This window comes from Sciurus vulgaris (genome assembly GCF_902686455.1).
Source record: "Sciurus vulgaris genome assembly, chromosome: 18".
NCBI classification, from domain to species: Eukaryota; Metazoa; Chordata; class Mammalia; order Rodentia; family Sciuridae; genus Sciurus; species Sciurus vulgaris.
This window is the reverse complement of record NC_136479.1, coordinates 34,154,440-34,180,888: the sequence shown is the minus strand read 5'-3', so window position 1 is coordinate 34,180,888 and position 26,449 is coordinate 34,154,440. Positions and strand designations below refer to the sequence as shown.

Below are 26,449 nucleotides of genomic sequence, written 5' to 3'. Positions count from 1 at the left end.
CCACCAGAATGTGTTCTGAATCCAGGTACGAAGGTGACCTCTGGTATGCTCTTGTGCATTCTGCTATTTTTTCCTCTGAAAGTCTACCTGAGGTGCAGTGACCTTCCCAGAGTGAAGGACATGGAGGACCGTAGCCCTCTAAGTCGCTGGTCGCTCATGAACTTCCTGGTCTGGACAACTGCTGTCTGTCATGGAGTGTCCATCCTCAGCCTTCCTGCCTTTCTCTGGATCAACTGAATGCTTATTCATTGCTTCCATTATTCTGCTTATCTCTTTGTGGCATGACGAGGTCTAACTGTTTATTCTGTGACATCAGTGGCAGGTTTGGATTTACAATGGCATTTTTAACCCACCACAGCCAGCCTTCAAGGGCTGCTGTGCCCTCACACAGGACAAGGACTTTGCAACAGTCGACTTCCATTAGCCAGCTCCCAGCCAAAGTCTCACCCTGCTCCCCGTGTTACCAATGCCTTAACACAGTACATGTTTAACTACATATTCAGTTGCAGATAAACATAGGACCTTTATTTTATTGAATGATTTATACGCAGTGCTGAGGATCAAACACAGTGCCTCACACATGCTCGGCAAGTGCTCTACCACTGAGCCACAACCCCAGCCCTGACATTCTCTTTTTGGGTTGTTGTTATTAAAAAGTTCATTTAACAACAAGTTTAGTATGAAAATGTACATGATCCGATTTTTATGTCTTAGCTAAACAGGCTCTCTGGAGAGGGGACACAGATTTCTTTGCTGAACAGCCATTCTTTATAATCATTCCAAGATTTCTAACACGATGATACTATTTCCTCGGATTACCACCGTTCCAATATTGTTCTGTTGTCCACGAGTGGCATCTCCACACATTCATCACAAGATTTATAAAAGGGTCAAATCCCCACCATCTTTCTTGGACATGTCTGCCACCCTTTAATTTCAGTGGTAACTTCTTGTCCATAACTTTTTTCACCTCGGGATGGTGAGCTTGGCTCACGCTGTCTACTTGGCAGCTCAGAGGTGCTTTCCATACCTTTTCTTGAAACAGTTATTTCTTCCATGTTTATTGCCCTCCTCTCTCCTCATTTGGGGACTCCAGTTGCACGTATGTCTGACTGATGTTGTCCCGTAGTTCACTGATACTCTGTTCATTTGTTAAGAAATAGCTTAGCTGGCTCTGGAGATGTAGTTGGGTGGTAGAAAACTTGCCTAGCATGCACAGGATCCTGTATTCAAACTCCAGCACTGAAAAAAACAGAAAAAAAAAAAAAAAAACTTAGGTAATTTTGTTTAATTTTTCCTTATTTTGGTAACATCCATGTAACATGACACTTGCCATTGTATTTAAAAGAGCACTGCATCTACTTCTTAGCCACAATTTCATTTTCCAAGGTTTTGGTTACCCAAAATCGACTGAAGTCCCAAAATACTACTGGCTAATTCCAGAATTAAATAATGCAGAAGTTTTAAATTGCTGTTCTGAGAAGCATTACAAAATCTCAGGCCATCTCGGTCCATTCCTTTGTCCACGGTCTCCATGCTGTATGGGCTACCTGCCCTGCAGCAAGTGAGAGGGAGAGAGAGAGAGAGGGAGAGAGAGAGAGATGAAGACTACACTCACATGATTTTTATTACAGTATATTGTTATGATTTCTGAATTTTATAGTTAGGCTATTGGTGTTAATCTCTTACTGGGCCTGATTTGTACATTCAACTTTATCATAGGTATATATGTATACAATATATGTATTTTTGGGTCAGTACAGTTGGAAGTTTCAAACATCCACTGGAGGTCTTGGAACGAATCCGCCACGCATTCCGGGGAAGTACTGTGCAGTTCAGGGACATTAATTCCATTCATGGGTACCGGGGATTAAACTCAGGGGCACTCGACCACTGAGCCACATGCCCAGCCCTTTTTGTATTTTATTTAGAGACAGGATCTCACTGAGTTGCTTAGCGTCTCACTGGTGCTGAGGCTGGCTTTGAACTCACGATCCTCCTCATTCAGCCTCCCGAGCTCCTGGGATTAAAGAGGTGAGTCAATTTTACCCCTATTGATGGAAGCAGACATCTACAACCTTAACTCTGTTCTTTCGTATACCTACTGTTTCACTTCAAATTTCAGAAGGACAAGTGTGATTTTCTAATATGCAACTCAAATATACACACTCGTGGGTGTGTTTGAGTGTGTGTGTGTCCTGACTGTGAACATTATTTTTGGCCTAAAACCTTTGGATAACTATTTAGAGCATATGTCTCGATAGATCTGTCACTTTGAAAGAAAAATACATTCTGGTTTTCTCCTAAGGGAAAAACAGGAAATCAGGAGCTATAAATAGAATATTTGAGATGTTAGGTACTTACATTAGTGAAGTGATAAAAACAACAAGATGCTACTTCACATTCACTAGGATGGCCGTAGCCCCCAATCAAAACACAGCCGGGTACAGTGGTGCATGCTTGTAATCCCAGCTACTTTGGAATCTGAGGCAGGGCCATCACAAGTTCAAGGCCAGCCTCAGCAACTCAGCAAGACCCTGGTTCAAAATAAAATATAAAAAGGGCTGGGAATGTGGCTAAGTGGTTAAGCAACCCTGGGACATTCCCTGCAGCATGATCCCCAAATTTTATCCATATAAACACACACACGTATATATGTGTGTGTGTGTGTGTGTGTGTGTGTATGTGTAAACATACAAAAACTTGTGCATCAATGTTACAGCAGCCTCATTCATAATAGCCCCAACGTGGAAACAAACTCAGTGTCCATCAGTGGATGAATGGTTAGATCAAATAAATGTGTTCCACGTACACAGCGGAATCTTCTTTGCCCACACAAGGGAATGTGATGCTGAGGGATGTCAAGGCATGGAAGGGCCTTGAGGACACGATGCTCATGGAAAGAGCCAGACTCCAAAGGCCATGTACTGTATGAGTCCATTTGTCTGAGATGTCCAGAATGAATCCAGGCACAGCACGGAGACAGAAAGCAGATTACTGGTCACCAGGGGAGGGGCAGAGAGGACTGGGAAGTGATTGCTCGTGAGCACAGGGATTCTTTTCTTTTCGTTGCAGTGCTGGGGATTGGACCCAGGACCCTGTACATGCTAACAAGACACTCCATCACTGAGCTCCAGCACCAGCTCCAGTACAGGGATGCCTCCAGGGTGATGAGAATGTTCTGGAGTTGGTCATGGTGATGGTTAGACAGTTGTCGGATTCTAAAGAGAACCACTGAATGATACGTATAAAAAGGACGAATTTTATGTGCACTGAGTCATTGTGTCACTGGCTCATTTCTCTTGGCTTAATGTTTGTGTATGAAGTGGCATCTCATTGTGATTTTGACTTGCATATCCTGAAGGTCAAATCATGTTCAGCAACTTTTCAGGGGCTTATTAGCCATTTGTGCATCTTCCTTGCAGACATGTCCATTCAAATACTGCACTCATTTCTAAATTTGAGTTCTGTAGCCTGAAAAGCACATCTCGGTCGCTCTGCACCCTGCCACGGCCCGTCTTTGGAGGGGAGCGTTTCACGGATCTTCACTACGGGCGACTCCCAAGATGGGAGGACTGCCCGCGTCAGGGCGCCGCGGCCTTCCTCCAGCTCCTCTGGCCGTCAGGCCCTCCCTGCAAGCTGCTCTTCTCTCTGGCTGGGCTGAGCTCTGCAGGGGGACACTCCAGGGGCCACCCCTTTCCTCTTCATCACGTCCGTCCTACGGCTCTTTCTCTCTGGGCCCCAGAGTTTCCCTTCAACATCCAGAAGGGGTCCCTTGCTCGTGTGGACCTCCAGGCTGTGACCTCACTCACATTCTGTGCTCTGCTCCCAGGTGACTCGAGGCGTCTCCCTGGGGGACCTGAGGAAGCAGCGTTCTGCGCGTACACTCCGAGGTAGGCTCACCGAGACTCATCCCTGGAGGGTGGGTCCTTACTAAGCTTCTGTCCTTAATGACCATCAACAAGACACAGGGCTGCTGTTTGGAATACTTGTGAGCATTGGCCCTTGCCCGAGCTCCGTCTGTCTCCACGCAGCTGGGAATTCCCATGTAAGGTCCTTCTGTTCAACCCAAAGCACCGCCCGGACTCGGGGCAACGCTAGGGGTGACCAGGTGCCCGAGCTCCTGCCCCTGCTCCCGCTGTGGTGCTCTCACAATGTGCTCCCTCCCGAGTTGCAGATCAAAGCTGAGCCCCAGTGCGACGGTCCGCAGGGGTGGAGCCCTGTGGAAGCGGTCAGGCCACGAGGCCAGGACCTCCTGGGCGGAAGAATGCCTTCAGCAGAGAACACTTGTGTACCATATGCGGGGCCTTGGGTAGCACCCCAGAGTACACACACACGCGCACACACATACACACACACTAACTCACCCACACTCTTCATACCGCCGTTTACCGGTGACGAGTTCTGCTCCTTCTAATGTTGAAGATTGAACAATAGAGAAGCAGCCAAGGCAGGCATATTAAGCAGGTTTTATTTAAAGGTAATAATACAGACTTCTCCCGGCAGGGAGAAGGGGGCCATGGCTGATGTTCTAAAGTCCCAAGAAGTGAGCGCACCCTACATCTTTTGTAGGTTAAATTCTTTTGTTCTCCAGTTCTCTCCCCCCTTATCTCTCCTTCCTGCCTAGGAGACTAGGCCTGGATTTGCATTAAGTGAGAAGCCATGGGCAGGGGGAGGGCCAAGGTGATTCAGGCAGGCAAGGGCTCAGGGGACATTAATTAGCAGCTCGTTTGCAGTCCTTCATAAAGGCAGGTAAATTTGGTAATCAATGGGCTCTGGAGATCCTTGACATTCCATTCTTCCAGGGGCAGTCTCCACCTTCCAGAGGCAGATGGCTTCATGGCTTCATTTCCTCGAACTGACCCGATTCCCTATTTCTACACTAACTACCTGTCCTTAATTCTGGCTTCATTCCCCCCTTTAGCTTTAGGAACTCCTAACTGCTTGTTAAGGAAATGAAAGGGGGCGTCGGTCATTCTGGCTGCTTCGAAGCTGAAAGGGGGCAGCGAGGGGAAAGCAGTTTGGAGTTCCTTTTTAAAAAATCGGGTCAATCGAGGGGTCCAAGGAAGAAGTCTGGTTGCGGAAGAGCAGGTTGTAAAGTCATCTATCTGGGGGTGGGTGCTTCTATGATAGAAGAACAAAAAGACATGAGTACTGAAATGAGATTAGTACAAAGTAAATGTTGCAGCATCTGAAACATGCCACTGAGTATCATGAAAATGACAGAAGTCAGTCTCTCACCAGGAGGTGGAAGAACTGAGAAACTGTTCCCGTTACTAGGCCCAGCAAAGGCTGGAGGGGACAAGGCCTTTATTTGGGGACTTTAACATTGTCCAGGTTATCAGGAATGTAAACACAGCATTTAACTCTTAATGTCATAGATGTCCCCAGAAAATATAGTTAAGCTACTTAATGTCATCTGATTTTGTAAGATATCCCTTTATTGGTAAAATCTGTGTTTACTAGAGCTCTCTATACTTCTGTTACTTAGGGCTAGATAATCATATGAGCAAACATAGATTAAGTCGACCTGTGTAGCTTAGGAAGGTCTGCAGGTCTTAAACTGACTAAAAACTTCTGACTCTGGTAGTTTCTCTTGCTAGTTATCAGGCACATTTGCTGAAGAATCTTTCTTTCATTTGTAGCTTCCAGTCTTTATTCTAGTGGGCTAATACAAGTGTACGTCTTAAGTTACATTTAACTATTATTTCCTTTAAATGCCCAAGAATGGCTATATTTTGGTTTTAACTGTTTTGCTGGGTATCTAAGATCAAGCTGGTCAAATTGACCTGGTTCCTGTCTTGTTAAAGAGTCAGCTGAGTTCCCACAGGGGTCACTCGTACAGAACTTAAGAGCGGCTTCCTAGTTCCACCAGTGACTTTGGTTAGGCAGGGTCTCTTCGATGAGGTAACTTCCTTTGGAAGCATGAAGGGATGTCTCCCTTTTGCCATGACCCTCCTCTGCAGCAGATGCACTGAGCGATTTTTCATCCTCTAGTCTCAACAATCTCCTTGATCAGGAGGTTGTGTGACCCAGAGTTGCAACGCTCCTTAGAGAAGTTCTCTTATTCCCTGGGTTCAGGCTGACTTTGAGGGCAAGACCCAAATATGGACTTTTCTTCACCTCTGTGTTTAACTCCAATCTCTAAGTTTGATCTTAATCATCCAGCAAGCCAGTCTCACCAGTTATAAAGTAAGAGTACTGGGCTTTAACTTCCATGTCTATAGCTTTACAGTTATTTACCCTTTTATCTAACTGGAGTCTGCATTAGTACTGGAAGTTACCACTATTTGTTCTATAGGTGACGGCTTATTATCACAAGTTACCTAGGTTGTGTGTTCTTGAAGCAGCTACTTCTGCAAAACATTAACAGGTAACAGTTTTACAAAATGAAATTAGCAAGAGTAAAAATATATTTTGTTTGCATAATAGCTATCTTGAATTTGGACTGAGAACCACATTATATCCCCTATTTGAGATCACAGTACTTTTACAACAAGAACCAATCTTTTGACTATAACTTTCAATAAGCTGAAGTCTGACTTATTTTGGAGTCACTCTAACATGCAGTAAGGTGGGAGGCAGAGCCTTTATCTCAGGTAAGGCGTGGCTCCTTACAGATCTTAAGTATTCTAATTTTGATGTTGATCTTTGCTTCTTTCTTAAATGTCATTTTAAGAAGTTTACATATATTGTTTACTGAGCCTATATTAACTTTATAATTAACACAATTTAGCATTGTATCTAAAACATGAATCAAAGAAAGGCTGAGAGAGTTTTTAACTTTTGTGTGTCAAAGTGGCAAAATGTTTTCATGTTTCACAATATTAATCTTTAAACAAGTCAGGCTCTAACTTTTATAAATACATTTATATTTGAAATTCTTTATCTCAGTGTAAAAAGTAACAAATCTTACACATACCCCATTGATAACAGGTCCTATAATAGAGCATTGAATGATAGAAATTAATTTCCAATAAAATTTACTCTTTATAAGTTTAAAATTACCATTATAGACAGGTTTAATCGGGAGAATAGCAGCCTGATAAATTCCCTGCTTTAAAAACTTGTATACCTGGAAAATATGAACACATTTAATACACAACTAGTGACCATTTCACAATTACCTTGATACTTTTATATTACCAAATTTAGTTTTTAAAGAAAAATGTAGACTCTGTAACATAGTACAATACTCTAACAGTTGTTTAACCATAATTGTATAAACCCCAATTTTTAAGACTAATTGTTCTAAAAAAATAAAACTTAATAGTCACAAAGTTAAGAGTAAATTAGTGTTTCTAAGAAATCCTTGTCATTTTACCAGATAGATTAAACTTTGGTTTATATCAGAAAACATTAGTATTTCACCTTAGGAAAAACCTGAAATAGTTTTAACTGTCTCACATACACACAACCAACTTAGTTACCCACAAACTTGTTGAAACTTGTCCATTACTTACACACAGACTTTCTTGGCACTTACTTAGACCCTCATGTATTTCATTACACAAGCACTTTCTTACCCAGAACCTTTTATTTTTTCTTTCCTATTTGTTGACCCTTTTTGTTCACATTCTGAAACAACTCTTATGAAATTTCTGAATTTAGATAAATTACTCTATTTTAATAAGATTAAATATTTTGTTGTTTATAGTACTCTAATTGAAACACAGTTGAAACTTTTGGGACCCTTTGTATATAGAATTGCACTTGTTAGGACATAACTCTCAGGAACCTTGTTTTTAGTTTAGTGATGACACAAAGCAAGTTTAAACCCTTTTATTTACTAACCTATGAAAACACCAATAATGTTTAAGTATGTTACCCCATGTAATTTAAGGAGTTAAAAGTACTCGACGTTATTTAACAATTAGCATTTTAACTTTGTAAACTAATCAGATTTCTTTACAAACACGTTTGAGTAATCCCATACATGTTAACTCTAGTTCACTTATTCTGCAAAAACCAAAATATCAGACATGTGTCCTGAACAGTACTTGCTGTCTCTTTCCTGTTGAAGGAAAGTCCTAGAAACAATTGATATTAGACATTTTATTAACATCAACATTTTATTAGCTTGACCACCTAGAGACTTGCGAGTTATTTGCAAAGACATTTTACTTTTATTAGTTTACCCAATTTGAACCTTTTTAAATCACGTGAATTGAGAGTATCTGGATCCATTTTTAAATTTTAATTTTAGGAGCGCTCAGTTTTGATACAGACAAAACATGACATTAGACAGCACAACATACAAATAACACAAAATCAAAGGCCTTGTAACTATATAGGTGAATCTCCATTGCAATGTTAGAGATATTCAAAAACTCTAGTTGAATAAAAAATAGAACTGATCAAAAAAATCATGAGCTCAAAAAAACATATAATTAAAAAAAAACAAGAGTCCTGGAAAAATGATACGGCCGTTAATTACTTTAGTAAAGTACCATAAAATTTTACGTTGCTGGAGTTTTAAAGACTCTTTTTACCCTTTTTTCTTGGGTTTGAGACCGGTCTCCTACTGAGCCTTTAGGCTTTTTTTATTTACATTTTAATGTAAGCCTTGACTGAGATCTGGAAGGATCTAACAGATTTTAACAGAAACTTTGTGCCTAGGGCATTTTAGCCATCTCATCAGGACAGGCTGGATGTTAAAGAAAATTATGAGACTTTATTTTCCATTACTTTTGTGAATGAAGCTACTTTGCTAAGTTCCTCACTGAGATATGCCATTGGTTATTGAGCTGTCTTGGCTGCCTATCCAGGATTTATTTTCCCCTTTGTGACTAACAGGTTAAATCTTGCTTCATAGGTAAGCTGAGGACAGGAGCTTGAAGTAAGGCCCCTTCTTGATATTCCTGGGGCAGAATATTGTCCTATGGTGGCTATTTCCTGTAGTATTGAACCTGTTGATGACATAATTAAGCTTTACTTTTGAGATATATTAACTCCTATTAGCTGAGAAGTTTAGGAGTTCTGCAATGGCCTTTTGATAGTCCTCCTAGGTGGAGGCACATAAAGGATGTACTTTACTTACTGGAGAACAATCACAGAATGGTTTATCTCTGAATTTTGTTAAGTCCTTAGCTAAGGTTTGTCCAGAACAGGAGAGGGCCATCTAAATCCTGAGGCAATACTCTCTAGGTTAGTTGAGATACAGTATCTGGTTCCTCAAAGGCAAATAGAAATTGCCATTCAGAGTCTAGCATGGACAGGAAAACTCATCTTTTAAATCTAACTTAGTAAACCAAGCAGCAGTTGGAATCCAAGATGAAAGTGTATGGATTAAGAACTACAGGGTGGGGAAATTACTGCTTCATTATTCTAAGGTTTTGGACTAGGCAGTTTGCTTTTTAACTCCTAAAATGGGCAAATTGCATAGAGTATTGCAAGGCATTAAAAGTTTCTATCAGTTTGAATGATCTTTAATAAGTCCTTTTTCTTGCCTATATGTTCCCTTTTCTTTCCTTTTGATGTCTATTTAAAAAAAAAAATGACGATGCAAGCTGGAGAAGATCATCTGAGGATTGATCAGGGCCACGTGCCAATTTCTGTAATTTCCCCTAAATATTTGGGGCTGACAAAATGATAAATTTATACTTTAAAAGTAGGTGGCCCTTTATGGATTCAGGATTCAGAGTGGTGTGTTTTCTGATTGCTTTTCGAAGTCTCTCAAAGAAAATAGCAGGACTTTCCTGAAGGCTGCATAATAGTTTTTTAGGCATCCTACTCATTATTCGAATCCCAGTTAGGATGGTTTCTGGGAATTGCCTTGCTCTAGATGGTTAACAGCATAATTTTCCAGGTGAAGTCATACCTGGCGTAAGTTTTGAAAACATCTCAATATTTATTAGGATCCTCCAAAAGCCTCCTTAAATTTATTTTTGTCTGTCTTAAGTTGTGAGGGTCCCCTCGATTTTCCTCCCTTAGTGGGCGATTCCTCAAGGCTTTCTCCTCTCATGGCAGAGATTATGCTGTCAAGCCTGGTAACATATGAAAGGCACTTTTCTTGATCATTTGCAATTTAGCAGTATGCAGGCTAGTGGTGAACCTGGCAACACTGTTGAGAAGCTCCCTTCTGAGTTAGAAGTATTAGGGACGTCTCCCTAACTTTGAGCTTCCTTCCGGTCTAGAAAAGCCCATCTCTCACTACCTGGCTTTGCCAAAGTTATTTCTGGCCTTCTTCGGCAAAGTGGGGTCCTAGTTTTCCCTGTGCTAGAGACCCTGGGAGGATTCAGACTTAAGGGCATTACTGCTTTCCTCCCGCCACTATAAACTCCTAATTGCGAAAAAGATGAAAAAAGTAAAAAGTGTGCCTTTTGCCTATCTTTTTGCCCCGCAGACTAAAGGAATCTCCGGAGCGTGGGGGGACATCTGTTGGTTGTTAGGCGTATAATACCCTTTGCTTGGAGGGTCTCACGGGAGGGGTTTTTAAATGCCTCCCTCTTGCAGCTTAAAGAGAACACAGTGAGCACATTTAAGCACAGGAACAGTAATGGGGAGACTCTAGTGTCTAGACTAGTGAAGACTATGCGAACAAAGGGAACCTGGGCATTTTCATACTAATCATCCCAGGCCTTAATCCTATACCTTGAATTCCTAATGTCTGACCGGCAAGGAAAGGGGAGCATCCAGGAGTGGATGTGCGGGAGTGTTGTGCACTGTGTGGCCCATATAGAGGCAAAGGTGATTGGCGCCTCCCTCAGTGCCATTCATCTACCGATCACTCTGGATACCCCTCAGGGCTGTCGGGAGGGGCAGTCCGGAGAAGGAATCTTTGGGGTCCACCCGAGAGTAGCCCGGGCCGAGAACCCTGCAGTTGTTCCAACCCTTCCTCCATCTCCACGCATCCTGGGCAGATCAGGACTAGGGACACTGTGTACTGGCGGCAATTGCGCTCCGGGCCTGGACAGAAAAGTAGGAAACGGCTTCAGCACAGTCCAACATGCCTACAGAGCAGGTGACTGGAAACTTGCTTGGGCCGGGAAACCATTCACCCCAGTCTTAAGAATGGCGGCTGCACTAACTGCATTTAAGTAGCCGACGGGTGCCCATTTTGCCCTCCTAAATAGAGAGACAGAAAGATGCACCTCAAACAGATGTGGGGTGTGTGGAGAGAGAAGCTTACTTGCCTTGGCAAAAATCTCCAGGGGACCTCCAAATCTGATACTGCCGTTTACCGGTGACGAGTTCTGCTCCTTCTAATGTTGCCGAGGCAAGCATATTAAGCAGGTTTTATTTAAAGGTAATAATACAGACTTCTTCCGGCAGGGAGAAGGGGGCCATGGCTGATGTTCTGAAGTCCCAAGAAGTGAGCGCACCCTACATCTTTTATAGGTTAAATTCTCTTTTGTTCTCCAGTTCTCTCTCCCCCCTTATCTCTCCTTCCTGCCTAGGAGACTAGGCCTGGTTTTGCAGTAAGTGAGAAGCCAGGGGCAGGGGGAGGGCCCAGGTGATTCAGGCAGGCAAGGGCCCAGGGGGCATTAATTAGCAGCCCCTTGTTTGCAGTCCTTGATAAAGGCAGGTAAACTTGGTAATCAATGGGCTCTGGAGATCCTTGACATTCCATTCTTCCAGGGGCAGTCTCCACTTTCCAGAGGCAGGTGGCTTCATGGCTTCATTTCCCCGAATTGACCCGATTCCCTATTTCTACACTAACTACGGGTCCTTAATTCTGGCCTCCCTCTCACGCACACACACACAAATGCACATCCCACGCATACACTCAGGCTCGTACATCAAGGAGAGCGAGATGGGGCCCTCATGTCACGTCAGCCGTGCTTGAGACGGGAGGCCCCGGGAGCAGGAGCACGCAGCCAGCGCCGGTGTCAGAGAAAGAGCCCGTCTCCAGAGAACACCCAAAGCTCTGGGGACGGGGGCCAGTGCTCGCGCGCCGGTGAGGCACGCGCGCGTGGGGCTCCGGGTTCGAGGCAAAGCCGCAGGAGCCGGAGCCCCCCCAGCGAGAGGACCAGCGTGGTCCCGGGCCGGCAGCCACAGGGCCCTTTCTTGCCGTGACCTCACAAGGGGCCATTGTGAGGGAAGCCCGCGGCCGGCTATGTCAGGCAGCGGCGGCAGTGGGGCCTCGTCCATTGTGCAGGGAGCTGTGGCGGTGACCTGTCGGACTCCCAGGTAGTTAGAGCGTTTGGTGGTTTGGTGGTTTGGCGGTTGTGGTGTGCGGATTGGTTCTCTGCTTTGTGGGTGTTGTTGTGTTGCTTTGTTGTTTTAGCTTTGCTTCGTTTGTTGGTTTCGTTTGTTGTGTTGTTTTGAGGTAGCGCCTCGGGTGGCCTGGCCGCCGAGATGCGGAGTGAGAGTAGCGGTAGTGAGAGTAGCGTGGGCACGGGCCTGCGGCGGGGCCTCTCGGCCAGCTCCTGGTCGGGGGACGCCCTGGCGGGCCAGTACCGAGTCCTGGGGGACATCGGGCAGGGCAGCTTTGGCGCCATCAGGCTGGCCCGCCACATCCTGACGGGGACGGAGGTGGCCGTCAAAGTGCTGGCCAAGGGCCAGCTGGGCCCGGCCTCCATCGCGACCGAGGTGGAGATCATGAAGGCCGTGGAGCACCCCAACGTGGTGCAGTTGTTCCAGGTGCTGGAAACGGCCGGCCACGTCTACCTGGTGATGGAGTACGCCGGCGGGGGCCAGCTGCAGCAGCACGTCCCCGAGGGGGTGGGCCTGCAGGAGGAGGAGGCGCGGGCGCTGTTCCAGCAGCTGGCCGGCGCCCTGCACTACTGCCACGAGAAGGGCATCGCCCACCGGGACGTGAAGGCCGAGAACGTCCTGCTGGACGGCCGAGGCCGCGCCAAGCTGTGCGACTTCGGCCTGGGCCGCCTGTTCACGCCGGGAGAGGCGCTGGACACCACGTGCGGCACGCCCGCCTACTGGGCCCCGGAGCTGTTCCTGGCTGAGCAGTACGACGGCCCCGCAGTGGACGTGTGGAGCCTGGGCGTCCTCCTGTACTTCATGCTGACGGGGTGCCTGCCGTTCCCCGGGACCACGGTCGGGGTGCTGATGGAGCAGGTCCTGCAGGGCACCTACGACTCTCCGGGCCGCGCGTCCGCTGCCGCCCAGAGCCTGCTGGCCCAGATGCTGACGGTGGAGGCTGCGGAGAGACCCAAGCTGGCCCAAGTCCAGCGGCACCCGTGGCTGAGCGTGGGCGGGCGGCCTCGCCCCGGCACTGCCAGCGAGCGCGACGCGGCCTACCCAGACCCCCTCACGGTGACGGTCATGCTGGACCTGGGTTACGGCCTCACGGACACCTGGACGTCCCTCATGGGCCGCAAGTTCGACGGAGCCATGGCCACCTACCTTTTGCTCAGGCACCAGCAAAACCAGGGGGCGGGCTTGGCGGTCCCGAGGAGGCCGAGGTCGTCCCTGTCCTCGGGCTCTCTCAGGGTCCCCGTGCCCCGCCAGAGGAGAGCCAGCGAGCCCGGCCTCCACTGCCAGCGCGTGGGGACTGAGGCGCAGCAGCGGCGTGAGGAGCAGAGGGCCGCCGGCAGAGGAGCCAGTCTGCCCGCCCTGGCCCTGCGCAGCCTGCAGGCCCGCGGCCGGGCTCCGGGCACGGCCCCGCCGCAGGACCTTGCCGCCCTGCCGCTGAGCCCCGGGTCTGGAGGCGGCAGGTCACAGGCGGAGGGCCCGAGGGTGCCCCAGGGGGCGTCGAGAGGCAAGTTCGCCAGCGCCAGAGCCTCGGACCCCGTCCCCACCCCGATCTCCGTCCCGGTCCCCACCGAGCAAGCCCAGGGCGGGACCGGGGGCTCCCCCGGGGAAGGCACCAGGACGGAGGGCCACAGGGCCCCTCAGGGGGCGTCAAGAGGCAAGCGCGCCACCCTCCCCACCCAGCAAGCCCGGGGCGGGACCAGGGCTTCTTCCCCGCAAGGCACCAAGACCCGGAGCCCCGCCACCAGGAGGATCCCTGACGGCCCCGCCCCGCCGGGGGAACTGGCGACCCTGCCGCCATGTTCTGGCTCCGGAGGCGGCAGGTCACGGGTAGAGGGCCGCAGGGCCCCCCGGGGGCTCCCGAGAGGCAAGCGCCACCTCCCCACCCAGACAGCCCAGGGTGGGACCAGGGCCTCCTCCCGGGAAGGCACCAGGACCTGGAGGCGGGCCACCAGGAGGATCCTCGCCTGCCTCGCACGGATGTGCTGCTGTTGCTGCCTGGAGGCCCCCAGGACGGAGTCCAGACGGGACAACCGGGTGGCTCCCACCACCACAGGACGTGGGGCACGCACGGGACCATCTCGCAAGAGAGTGGCTCCGGATTCCGGGGTCGGCTGAGGCCTGGGCGCGGCCAAGCAGGTGGGTCGCTGCAGCCCGATCCCGCCCCGGGGCCCTCTCTGATGTCCTTCCCCAGGCGCGGGCCCCTCTGGGTGGGCGCGGTCCAGCGGGGCGGGGGGTGACGTGCCCTCGCCAGCGCGCCACTCTCCCCTCAGGACGACGGCACGGGAGCCCACTGCTGGAGGCCGCTGCTGCGCAGAGCTGTGCAACCTGCAGGCGCCTCCTTGCCCTTGGTTCCAGCCCGGAGGGCGTCCCACACAGGACACCCGGACACCAGTGGACCCACCGCTCGCCCGGCCCGGGGCCGCAGGGAAAGCCTCAGAGACCTGTCCCCGGGATGCCTCCCCCTGGCGCGTTCCGAATAAATGCATTTCTCTTCCTCGTGGGTCTCATCACGGGGCTGCTCCCAACAAGAGCGCGGAGATTTCACCCGTCGCGACCCGCTCTCAGAGTCAGGCCTGGGCACCCATCCCTCGGTGCAGGGGGCGCTCCTGTGATCCCGGGAATGTCCCAAGGGAAGAGCGACTCCCGAGGCCTGTGGCTCGGGAAACCCAGGATCCCAAGCGCTCGGGAAGGTGCCAGGCTCGGAGCTGCCCGGGGCCCACGCATGCACAGCCTGTGGGACACCTCCTCACCCTGCTGGGCCCTGGTGAAGAGCGAGGAGGAGGAGGAAGGTGCCGGGGACAGGACGTGGCCTGAGACAGCATGCCCCCCGCTGACCTGCTTCCTCCCACTGGGCCCCCTCCCCCTGCCTCCACCGCTTCCCCCGACCCACTACATAGAGGCCCACTGAAGGCTCCGGCCCGTCGGGAGCCCGCAGCCACGGAGATCCAATCACCCGCACGAGGACCCCGCCTCTCCACACTGCTCCCCGGCGTGGACCGGGCCTCCCTTCAAGGCGGGAGGTGTGGGTGGACTCTGAAGAGGCAGACCAGAAGAGGAGAGCAGGCTTGGCTTACGAGGTGGACTGGGCGCAGGAGTTGGAGTCACGTGACTCCTTTCAGACCCTTTCTCTCCCACTGACCCTCTGATTTACCGTGGACGTGTCACCGAACTCTGAATGCCTCAGAGTTCTTGGTCACTCAAGAGGCCTTACTGAGTTCACACACTGTGCGCGTGTAGTTCTGCGTGCCTGCGTGCGTGAATGCGTGGGCGTGCGTGTCCTTGTGCTTAGCAGCAGGAGCCCACAAGCTCATGTGAGCTCCTGTCTACCTGCCCTGACCCTGCACAGCCTGCAGGTTCGTAGCCCAGATCCAGGCAGAGCCCTGGTGCAGGACCTTGCCGCCATCCCGCCAAGCCCTGGGTCTCTCTTCTATGCAGGGAAATACCAATTTTAAGTAGAATTTGACAGAAGTGCCCCCAGAGTCACAAGAGCTATAAACGGGATAGAATGAAAAATGCAACAGGGCCGGTGTGCAGGTAAGGCACAGAGCACTCGACTAGCAATTCCTTGGATCCAGCCTGAGCAACACACACAGGATGACCCTTCAAATAAAGGCGTCGGTGGGTTAAAATTTAAGGAGTTGAGAGCATTCCACGTGGGAACACTACAGACCTCCCAAATTCTGCTAAAGCAGAAAAGCAACAAGAAAGCTCCCAAAGATGATTTCATAAAGCAACTTCTAGCTTGGCAGGTGGTACACGACAATAATCTCAGTTACTGAGGAGGCCGAGGTAGGCGGAGTTTAAGTTCGAGTTCAGCCTGGGAAACTTAGACCCTGTCCAAAGTAAAAGGAAAAAGAAAAAGGGCTGGGCATGTAGCTCAGTGGTACAGTACCCTTGGTTCAATTCCCAGCATGCATCAACCAATCAGTCATTCATCAAATAAACCAACGAGGTTGGGAGCTTCTCTGAGTTCCAAGCTCAGAGCACTGTCCCTATTTGACCTGTGTAGCAGCTCCCAGGAAACTTCTCGCAAGGCTTGTCTGGAGCTGTCCTGACTTCAGGTTCACTCAGTGTGAACGGCTTCTTCCTCTAGGCTGTTTGTCAGAAACAATCAGTGGCAACCATTTAACGCTGAGACTCCCTTAGGCAGCGGTAACAGCCGAAGCAAAGAAGTGATCAAAAGCTTAAGAGGAAATGCCAGGATGCTTGAAGGCCACCCACGCGTGCAAGGCTGTGCACAGGCCCAACAAAGACCTACAACACCCTAATTCCTCACCTGTGCCTTTCTTGGGCTACGTGCAAGCAGGAAACGGAGGCTGAGGTCAACTGCGAAGGCCACCGGGGCGCTGCACTCACCCTCCCTCACACTCGGCGTCCTCAACAAAGGCCGGGAGACTCACTGGTTCAAGGCACTTAAAGAAACCTCCACTCTTCAGCTGACTGCCAAGTTAACCAAGCAGAAACTTCAGCGATCACACACAAAAAGAGCACAGGCTTTATAGAACTACTTCAGGAAAGTCTCTGAACAGGAAACTCAATAATGACAATAAGCAGCAAGAAACGGTACGTCCTGGAGGAAGAGGTACATTATGCTGAGTCAAAAGGGGCATTTCCTAACGCAGGTGTCCGAGCCACAAGACCCACCAACAGAACCAAGACCACCTATTACGCCCCATCCCTCTGCTGCGAGGACACAGAAATGCCAGCTGGTTTATTGCAGGGGTGATTTGAGGTCAGAGCAGTCACAGCACTTTGACCATCTGTAAGGTGTCACATAGTACATAAACTACTCATGAAGAAGCCAGTGCTAAGAGGGGTCCACCACATTTCAACCTGCCAAGGAAAGTCCAACTTTACCCTAAGCTAAAACCCACGACCGTCTATGTAGCAACCCAGTCATGCGCAGAATAGACACCAATTCAGAAACACGGCAGACAGTCGTCGTTTTCTGTCTCTTACCATCCTTGGCCCTTTCCAGCTGAGGCCATCTCTCCTTTACTCTTAGCCTATAGCTCCAGGAAGACACTGATGGATTCAGAGTGAGCAGGACTGGCAGCACGATTGATGCTGTCCCAGTACCCACCCCTGTCCCTCCTCATTAAGAGAATGTCAATTTCATTTAGGGTGGCAAAGTGATGATCATGAATAAATTATTTATGACAATTCTACTTTCTGCTCACCTAGGGTAGCTAAGGATGGCAAAGTGATCTAGTAAAATAAATAAGGTGACATCAAAGGACATCTCTCAGGACCTTTTTTTTTTTTTTTTTTTTTTCCATAATACCAGAGATTGAATGCAGGGTCTTGTGCCATGCGAGCACTCTACCACCAAGGTACATCTCCAGCTCCTTCTGGGGCACCTTTTTCTCTCCGTTAAAAAAAAAGGCAAGTGCCATCTCTCTCTCCCTTCTGCTTTGAACATAGGTATTATGGCAGGAACCAGGCAGCCATCAACACTGAGGATGAAGACCGAGAGAGCTGAGTGCAGTGGTGCAAGCCTGTGATCCCCATGGCTCCGGAGGCTGAGGCAGGAAGATCACGAGTTCAAAACCAGCCTCAGCAAAAGTGAGGTGCTAAGCAACTCAGTGACACCCTCTTTCTAAATAAAATTCAAAATAGGGCTGGGCATATGGCTCAGTGGATGAGTCCCCCTAAGTTTATTCCCACCCTTCAAATAAATCAAAAGAATTGCAAGCATGTTGAACCCACCAGACTGCCATCTACTATCAGATTTCTTATCATGGAAAAGAAACTACTCTTTATTAAAACACTGTTACATGAATTTTCTTCTTGTAGCCAAAGCGTTCTTAACTGAATGGACAAATGACTCAATCGGAGCCAAAAAGACACAAGACTACTTCTAGGCACACTGGGACAAGGCCTCGACCTTTCCTGCTGGACAAGAACGAGGCAGGAAGCACCCTGGAGAGCAGCTGCAGGCACCTCATAACCAGGCATGAGCCCGCATGTGGCCAGATGACCAGGACCAAGAGAAAACAACACTGAGCAGGAATGCCACCAGGCTTTTACACCAGCCCTACCTGAAGGTGGACTAAACGTGAGCCGGTCCTTCTGCTTAAGCCAGTCTGGTTTCCTCAATTGCAATTAACTGAGCCCTAACACAAATAAAGTGCCGCTTCCTCGGGGGCAGCCAAGTAGCCCCACACACACACTACACTTTTCTGTTTCTCACAAGCTCAGGCCTGGGATCGGCACTGAGTAAAAGGTTAAAAACAAGGAAAGTGGGCTCACTTACCTTCTTCTTCATTCTTCTGCTCAACTTTCATCTTCTTTACCAGTAATTCCTTCTCTTTTCATTTCTGGCTACAAATGAAAAGCAGACATGCAGATTCCTTAAGTATCTTATTGCATATTTTAGAAAATAAATACCTATTTATGGCTCTTTTAAAACCTCAGCAACTTAGCAAGGCCCTAGGGGATTCAGTAAGACCCTGGCTCTAAATAAAATATAAAAAAGGGCTGGTGATGTGGTTGAGTGGTTGAGTGCCCCTGGGTTCAATCCTGGTACTGACAAAGAAACGAGGAAACAAACAAACAAATAAAAGGTATAATCTCTTGTGGTTTTGCCAATCCAACATTATTAAGTTGCTTTCATGATGAGTCAGGATCAAATCCTGGGAAGTCCTGAGGGGATTAAAGCACTCTCAGAAATACTGGAGATGCATTTTCATGCCAAGATGTCTATGGACTGTTTTGAAAATCCCGCTCAGCTCCCTACAAGTCAGGGGACTGTTTATTTAGAACATACAAACAATCCTGCAAACACACACAGAGCCTGCACAACCACGCAGGTGCCTGAGGAGGTCAGACTTTCATGGAAGGAACAAGCTGAACGGAAAGCTGAGTTACACCACTTTCATGAAACCAGTGCTAAAATGCAGGACTGAAGGAGGCAAAGGCATCCATGTGCTCACACAGGTCCTGCTTTCTAGTCTGTGGGAATCTGTAAAAGCAGCGGGGCACCATGGGCCCAGGTGGAAGGAAGCCACTCCTTTACAGGGAGGCTCTGCCTTAGTGCAGTCACACCCACCACTCTGCAGGTCACACAGAAGTTTGTCAGTTTTTTTGAGAGAGCTCTGGCTATGCTCCCCAGGCTGCTCTCGAACTACAGGGCTCAGGGGATCCCCCTCCATTTCTTCAGTGGCTGGTGAACCAGCCCAACACACTACACTTTAATGCTTCTGGGGAGCTCAGCCCTGGCATCAGACCCAGAGAAAGGTTACCATCAAGGAGAGAGGGCAGGAGCCGCCCAGCAGCTGGCACACAGGTGCACACCACCACAGCTGGCCACACAAGCGAAACTTTGAGTACAGGGACTCGCTCGTTCATCAATCAGCCACTTTCAGACTTCCAGGTCAGACACGACGTGCTTACCGCTTTCTCGACGCTTCGCAGCCTGCTCCTCTGCAGCAACTTCATTCTTTTCCAGTCTCTTCTGAAACTCTGCATCCCATTTTTGCTACAAAAAACCCACATCATTTAGACACACTCTGAACTGGGAGGTTTCACTTGGGCTGGGTGTGAGAGTTCTAGAGGTCAGGCCATCGGGGTTACTAAATGTGCTCTTCAGGTCTCCAGGGTCACGTTAACTTTACAAGGTTGCCCCCGTAGCCAGGCGCAGTGGCACACACCAGGAGGCTGAGGCAGGAGGGTCACAAGTTCCAGGTCAGCCTCAGCAACTGACTGAGAACTAAGGAATGTAGGAAGACTCTGTCCCAAAATAAAAAATAAAAAAGTTTGGGGATGGAGTTCCATGATAAAATGTCTTGGATTCAATCCTCATTTAAAAAAAAAAAAAAGTTGCCCCAGGAAGGGCAGGTAACTGATACACGGCTCTCTTACGGTGAGGTAACTCCTCCGGTTCTCTATCACAATACTCATGCGCAACAAAATATGAAAGAGAACACTTGAGGAGTACAAGATAGCTCCTTGAGGACAGAAGCAGTGATGACTGTCTGCTTGGTCAGCACCTTGCCCACTGACCAGAGAACAGCCCGATGATGGCTACAAGGTTAGATCTATGGAATTTTCAAGTCCTAACCCTGGAGACAGTTCTTAAATGACTGATCTGAGCAGCATCACCTGCTACTGAACGCACACACACAGTACAAATGTCCATCATGTATTTTTCTTCCCAGCTTTGTTTCTAAGACTCTATTTATTCATCTGTAAAAGAAGAGAAATTATAATTCCTCTCGGCTAGCACTGGTAGGAAGAATCATGAGAACAGTCAGAGAAAAGCACCAGATAACTACAAGCACGTCCACCAATACAAAGTGCCACCTTCCATTTCTTATACTCATTGCCTAAAAGGTTGAGGAGGCAAAGGAGGAACCAGCACAGGAGGACGAGGTGCCTCAGCTGCTGCCTGCACTGCAGGCTGTGTGGATCTGCACAGGAGCACACTGAAACCAAGCAACAGAAGCTGAGATGGAAGGAAACGAGCCTCAAGACAGGACAGCTAGAACAAAAATGAGTGAATCTAAAAGCCACTGCATTTTTTTTTTTTTTGGCTTTGGTCCAGTTTTTATTGAGATATCATTACACAGCCTTGGTTCAATTGTTCGCCACACACCAAACTCGATCTCCAGCCTCTCTCCTTCTCCAGGCTCTGGCTGACTTAAAGTTCCAACCCTCTAACTATATGATTGGTCTGTATGGTGACGCGTCCCCATTCTGAGTCATCTCATCTTTCAGCATAAAATCATCCAAGGGGCTCATGAATACCAAAGACACTCTTTTGATATATGCTCCTAAACTTTCACTGGGGTTAAGTCCCTAAATACCTATCATAAGGTGAACATATCCTACATCAAAAATGCATTTAATTGGCCCAACCTGCTAAGTATCATAGCTTACCAGTACACTACACTGCAGATATTAGTTATGTATCTTCATGATCACATGGACACCTGGGAGTTGGGGCTTGTTGCCACTGTGCAGCACCCCAAAGGAGTACTATGCCACGTATCAGTGGGATAGGAAAAGATCAAACTTCAAAACTGGAAGTATGCCTTCCACTGAATGCATACACCTTTTGCACCAGTATAAAGTCAGAAGTTCCTAAGTCACATTATCATGAGTCAGGGACCATACGTACTTCAGAAATTCCAAAGGTTTAGCATTCTCATGAACCAGGGATAAATGTCCATCTCTGCCCTCACACTACAGCCTTGTAGGAAGCTGGATTCCAGGACTCCATTCTCTCTGACCTCTGACTCCAGGTTCACCAAACTGAGAGTCCATCAGCTCTAGGCACCCCAGGTCCGCCCGCGGTGTGTCACACATCCAGAGACTGAACAAGTCCTTTACAAAGGCAAAACCTGTCCTCATCAGTCCTGCCTCCGACTTCCAGGGCCCTACTGGAGATTCTACCCATCCCAGGAGTGCGCCTCTCCTTTCTCCTGAAGAGTCAAGCTCCACGGTGTTTAAACCATGACAATTCCGGAGGAAGCCATGTGCCTGATGAAGGGAATCTCCTTGGCCTGGAGGACCAAGGACCAGAAGGGAAGACCAGGCTGCTCTGCAGCAGACCAGACTCAACCACGGCAGGAGTATCAGTGTGAGTGTGAGCAAAAGGGTTAGTGTGCCAGATCACAGCCTCTTCGGCTCCAGAATGCAGTGCTTCCAATAAATCCACCTGGCAACCACTGATCTCTGTTGTCTGTATGTAGCGCAGGCTTGGGAAGACGGACATACAAGAGAGAAAAGGGTTAAATGGACGCACAGGTAGTGCATCCATTCTTCCCATTTCAGCTGAGCAAACTTTGTCTTCCTTATTTTGAGTCATTCTCTCCCATACACTCAGTCCAGCCACAAGACTCTCTTCTGCCTCTCCCAGACAAACTGTGGGTGAGTCCTGGGCCTTGGCTGGAATGTCAGAGGTCTGAGGCAGCGATTTCCAAACCCCTACAATGGGTTCATTGCCCTTCTTGGCTCTGGTGAAGCACTCTCTACCTTCCCCCGCCAGTCTGTTCCATTGATTGTAATGATCTATCCCAGCTGCTTTTGACTAGCGCAGCTGTACCACAGATGAGGGTTCTTGGAGGGTGGAGACGGCCTGTATTCCTTAACACTACACCCTATGTTCATCACAGTGCCTGGCATGGAGTAGACACTCAGTGCATAGATGTTGATTGAATGTCTGGGACTGGGGAATACGTGAGCCAATCACACCTCTCCCCAGGAGACGTCGGGATTGAGGAGATATGAGGCGGCACTGGAAGCAGAGGAGGAGTGAGTGGAGGCGGGTTCCGGGGAGGAGGAATCAGGAGGCTCCAGGTGGGGGGAGCCAAGCCCCTGAATTATGAGTGAACTATGCACAGAGCTCTGGTTACTGAAAAAGCCTGAGTACTCGCTTGTCTCTTTATTATTTAAACTTTAGAGCCTATCTTTTGCTGCCTGAAGTAAATATCTTTGCATTTTTTGGATGTCAAGTGTGTGAAACATTTTCCTGTATCTTCTCTGGATCTTTATACTAAAACTTCAGACTAATTTATGGTACTTAGGACCACAACCTGCTCTACTTCCCCCCACCTCCCCACAACATCATTTAAAAATAAAAATGCTTCCCATGGTTTCTATACACAGAAAGTTATTTCTGACAGTGGCAAACCTATTGCAGGGAGTCGGGATATCCCTGACAAGCTATGCGAAACTTCCCGCTAGGACTGAGAACATCACCACCAGAATACAGCAGGCCCTAACGAGTTTTGTGTTGATGTTGTAGTTCCTTAATTCTGAGGTCCTCGACCCCCTTTGGTACACGTACGCGTCATGAACATTTGTGCATTTAGATGATTCTCATGTCTTCCTAAAAGATACAGTCTGGGTTCTGTTTGTCTCAAGTTTGCAAACAATGTGGTTCACTGCTTCCTTTTCTGCTATGGCCCCTCTCTGCTCGTAGCAAATGCACACAACAGAACATGCTGCCTTTCTTTCCTTGACTAAGACAGTGGCTTCCTTACTCTGAAATACTCGCAAATGTGAGTGAGGGCTGGGGATGCGGTCAGTGCAGTCAATGGTAGGAGAGCATTTGTGTGACGTGTGCAACTCTCTGGGTCCTTTTCTTCATATTTTTTGTTCCTCCTTCCCTGAGACTAGGTATCACTAAGTTGCCTAGGTTGTCCTCAAATGCCTGAGTTCAAGGGATCCTCCTGCCCCAGTCTCCCAAATAGTGGGATTACAGGTGCACACCACTGAGCCTGGTTTTTACAGTATAATTTCTTAAACAATTCTCAAATTCTGAAAAAAAAAAATCAATCATTTGACCTCTGTCATGAAGAAATGCCAGCCCTAAACATTAGAAAACCCAGCTGTTCAATGAAGGTGACAAGTTGAATGCACACACCTATTCACACAAAACAGCTACTGCACACAGACGTTCAGCTGAGAACTAGAGAATTAACAGCTCCAGTGGTATGGGAGATCCTGCTTGCCATTCCATTCCATGGCTAAAGGCCTAGAGGGGAGAGGGGACTCTGCAGTGCCCTTCCACACACCTGGAAGACTCTATGCCTCACTCCTGTCCTAGGGTGGGCATCTTGCTGGGCCAAGTCTGATCTACCAGTCACCTGGACTCTGCTTTCCATGCTGACTCTGGAAGGCAGACCCCAGGCAAACCACCACCAGCTGTATCTACACTTCTTCAAACATTTACCCCTAAAGGCTGTAAATGCACATCACCCCACTGCTGGAGGCTCCAGCCTCCTGGCTCACTGACCTTCTCAGCCATGGCATCCATGTAGTCTTCTCACTGGTACTCTGCCGTGCAGATGCCTGTACACGTGGAACTTTCCACTGCCAGCCCCAGCACTTGAACCTACAACCATAATGATCCAGAGTTCTAGAAGAAATCCAGTTACCAACACAGGCCACTCTTAACCAAAAGGGACAAAAGTAAAAACTGGAAATAATGGAAGGTACCATGCCTACCTTTTTTCCACTTACATCCCAGAGCAAATAGAGGATCTGGCACATTAGAGGCATCGTTAAATGTGTGAATGTTACACTGTTAAATCACTGAACATTCCACTCTACTGTAGCATTAAAAGGAAGAACGACTGTGGTTTAAAGACCAATTCCACAAGAGAACCGTGATGTCCACAGTCCTCCATTATTTCACATTTAGCTGCTTGACTTATTGCAAGGTGGAAAAGTATCCACGATATACTAAGTAAAAAGATGCAGATTACAGAAATAGTTTGTGCAGAACAACTGTATTGGCATGGGGCAGGGTACTGGGGATTGAACTCAGAGGCACTCAACCGCTGAGCCACATCCCCAGCACTATTTTGTACTTTATTTAGAGACAGGGTCTCACTGAATTGCTTAGCACCTTACTTTTGCTGAGGCTGGCTTTGAACTCCCAATCTTGCATACTGCCTCAAGCCGCTCGAATTGTACGTGTGTGCCACTGTGCCCAGCAAACAACTGTATGCTTAGAAAAGCATTTTTTTTCACAGGAGTGATTTTGAGTATAAAGAGGATTGGAAAGCTTTATCGAAATGCTTCAAGCACAATTATGGTCACTCTAAATGCTTTTTATATCTCTATGTATTGTTTCTAATTACAATTAGCATGTTAATTTATAATCCAACAAAATAAAAACATTTTCATTTAGGAAAAAAAAGCAATGTGATATTAGAAAATAACAGAAGAAAGTTGTCTAGTGAAAAACCATAAGCAACTATACCCCACCACTGGAAGAACAAAACACTGGACTACTGAACAGTTTTTTTGCCTATCAAAAGTCGAACAAATACCAACCTCCAGAGACAGAGAGAAAGAGACACACACAGACACACACACACACACATCTACCTTTCAAATTTTTATTTATACACACAGACAAAAAACATTACCCATTACATCTCGGACAAATTCTGGGGGAGGTCGAGGTGCCCATTCACTCATTTTTTCCGGAATTGGAACTGCCTTGTCCTGCAATATTTAAAGAAGAAAACATCTGTTAAGTATAAACCTGCTGCCAAATGTCCATCTCTTAGAACCAAAGACTAGCAAAGAGGGCGGGTTTTGTTACTCGGACTCCGAGCTGATTTTATGTTCTTCCCTTTACTTCATCCGGTATACTCTGGAATATAACCTCCACAGCCTTCCCAGGGCTACACTTTCCAGGGCAGAACTTAGAAACCTCCAACTGCAGGACCCCTGAAGGAGGAGAACCAAGCTCTGCTGGTCAAAGGTCTAGAAAACAGACCGTCACCCAACTGTTTCTATCATCTCGAGAAGTGCGGCCTGGACGGTGCGCGAGGAACGGAGTGACCTGTCCAAGCGTCTGGGCTGCTTCCTCTCTAACGGTGGCTGCTCCTTAGAAGAAATAAACCCTTTTGCTAACTCGCAGCTTCCACCTTTTCGGTCTAGCGCTTTTGCCATGGCAAAGTAAGACGAAAGGGTGAAGCCCTCCGCAGCGCCTTTAGGCCGGTCTCCAACACAAGGACACACGGAAGCTCGCTGTCTCCGGGGCAGCCACCCCTTCCCAGGACTGCTCCCGGGTTGGGGTGCCCAGGTCCTCAGGCTGGGGGCGGGGAATGGGGCGGCGGAGCGGAGAGGGGTGCGCTTCGGCCGCGCCGCGGAGCCCGCGCTTCCTCTCACCGGGTTCTTCATGAGCCGCTCCAGCTTCAGCTTCTGCTCCTCCGCCGCATTCTTGGGGATAACGAGCGCCTGCGGTTCTTTCTTGGGCCCCGGCGGCCGCACAGACCACGCGGCCGAACTCGCCATTGAATCGCTCCCAGGCCCCAGACAGCCAAGATAGCGGCGGCGCGCGCTCGTGACGACACGCCGGGGCGCACGCGCAGACTCCGCGCGGGGGCGTGGTCAGGGCCGGGGCGGAGTCGCAGAGCGGAAGCGGCCTGCTGAATATTCATGAGGCCGAGGCCCGGCTGGTTGATTTTGATCAAAGCGGTTTGATTCCACTTCCTGTTTCTGAACAAATCATCGCAGCCGGTCACCCGGGTCTCTGCCGGAGAGGTGGCCTCTCGCGCCCGAGTCGCCCGGCCCGCTTCGCGGTGGTCGAGGTCGCGCAGCGCTGCAGAGGGCTCTCCGCACCTGCTCCCGCCGCGCTCCCCTCGCCTCTGGGCTGTGTCCCTGCGGGTCCTTGGGTCCCCGCCCTCTCATTTGCGACAACCTCCATTTATATAAGACGGTGCAAACATGTCACCGAGCTTCCTCAAAACTGGGGGTCGGATCTCCTCTGTCCCCTGGGAATTACTCAGCCGAGCGATTGAGCCTGTTTCACCAGGAAGAGAAAAGC

General features: G+C 48.7%; 3 protein-coding genes and 1 pseudogene across 4 annotated transcripts; 2 read left to right on the top strand and 2 right to left on the bottom strand.

Annotated features, from left to right (window-relative positions):
- Positions 1 to 35: 35 nt before the first annotated feature.
- On the bottom strand, positions 36 to 25,844 carry LOC306650086 (small nuclear ribonucleoprotein G-like; annotated as a pseudogene). The gene is made up of 5 exons (XR_013766967.1): positions 25,792 to 25,844; positions 25,041 to 25,119; positions 18,413 to 18,480; positions 17,116 to 17,241; positions 36 to 1,242 (listed from the first exon to the last, which is right to left on the bottom strand). The product of XR_013766967.1 is annotated as a small nuclear ribonucleoprotein G-like (transcript).
- LOC306649512 (sperm motility kinase Z-like) lies at positions 11,960 to 13,935 on the top strand (the record flags this gene model as incomplete). The annotated part of the gene is made up of 1 exon (XM_079120527.1): positions 11,960 to 13,935. A coding segment is annotated over exon 1 (1,635 nt), but the record flags the coding sequence as incomplete, so codon positions are not given.
- On the top strand, positions 13,937 to 15,064 carry LOC306649511 (uncharacterized protein; the record flags this gene model as incomplete). Its single annotated transcript, XM_079120526.1, has 2 exons — positions 13,937 to 14,292; positions 14,427 to 15,064. The coding sequence occupies exons 1-2, from the start codon at positions 13,953 to 13,955 to the stop codon at positions 15,062 to 15,064; spliced, it is 978 nt and encodes a 325-aa protein (XP_078976652.1). The 5' UTR covers positions 13,937 to 13,952.
- LOC306650084 (PRKR-interacting protein 1-like) lies at positions 18,492 to 25,924 on the bottom strand. Its single transcript, XM_079121837.1, is given in 5 exon segments — positions 18,492 to 19,636; positions 23,900 to 23,927; positions 23,929 to 23,998; positions 25,041 to 25,119; positions 25,792 to 25,924. Coding segments are annotated over 5 exon segments (420 nt in total). The 5' UTR covers positions 25,918 to 25,924; the 3' UTR covers positions 18,492 to 19,519.
- Between the last annotated feature and the right edge of the window lie 525 nt (positions 25,925 to 26,449).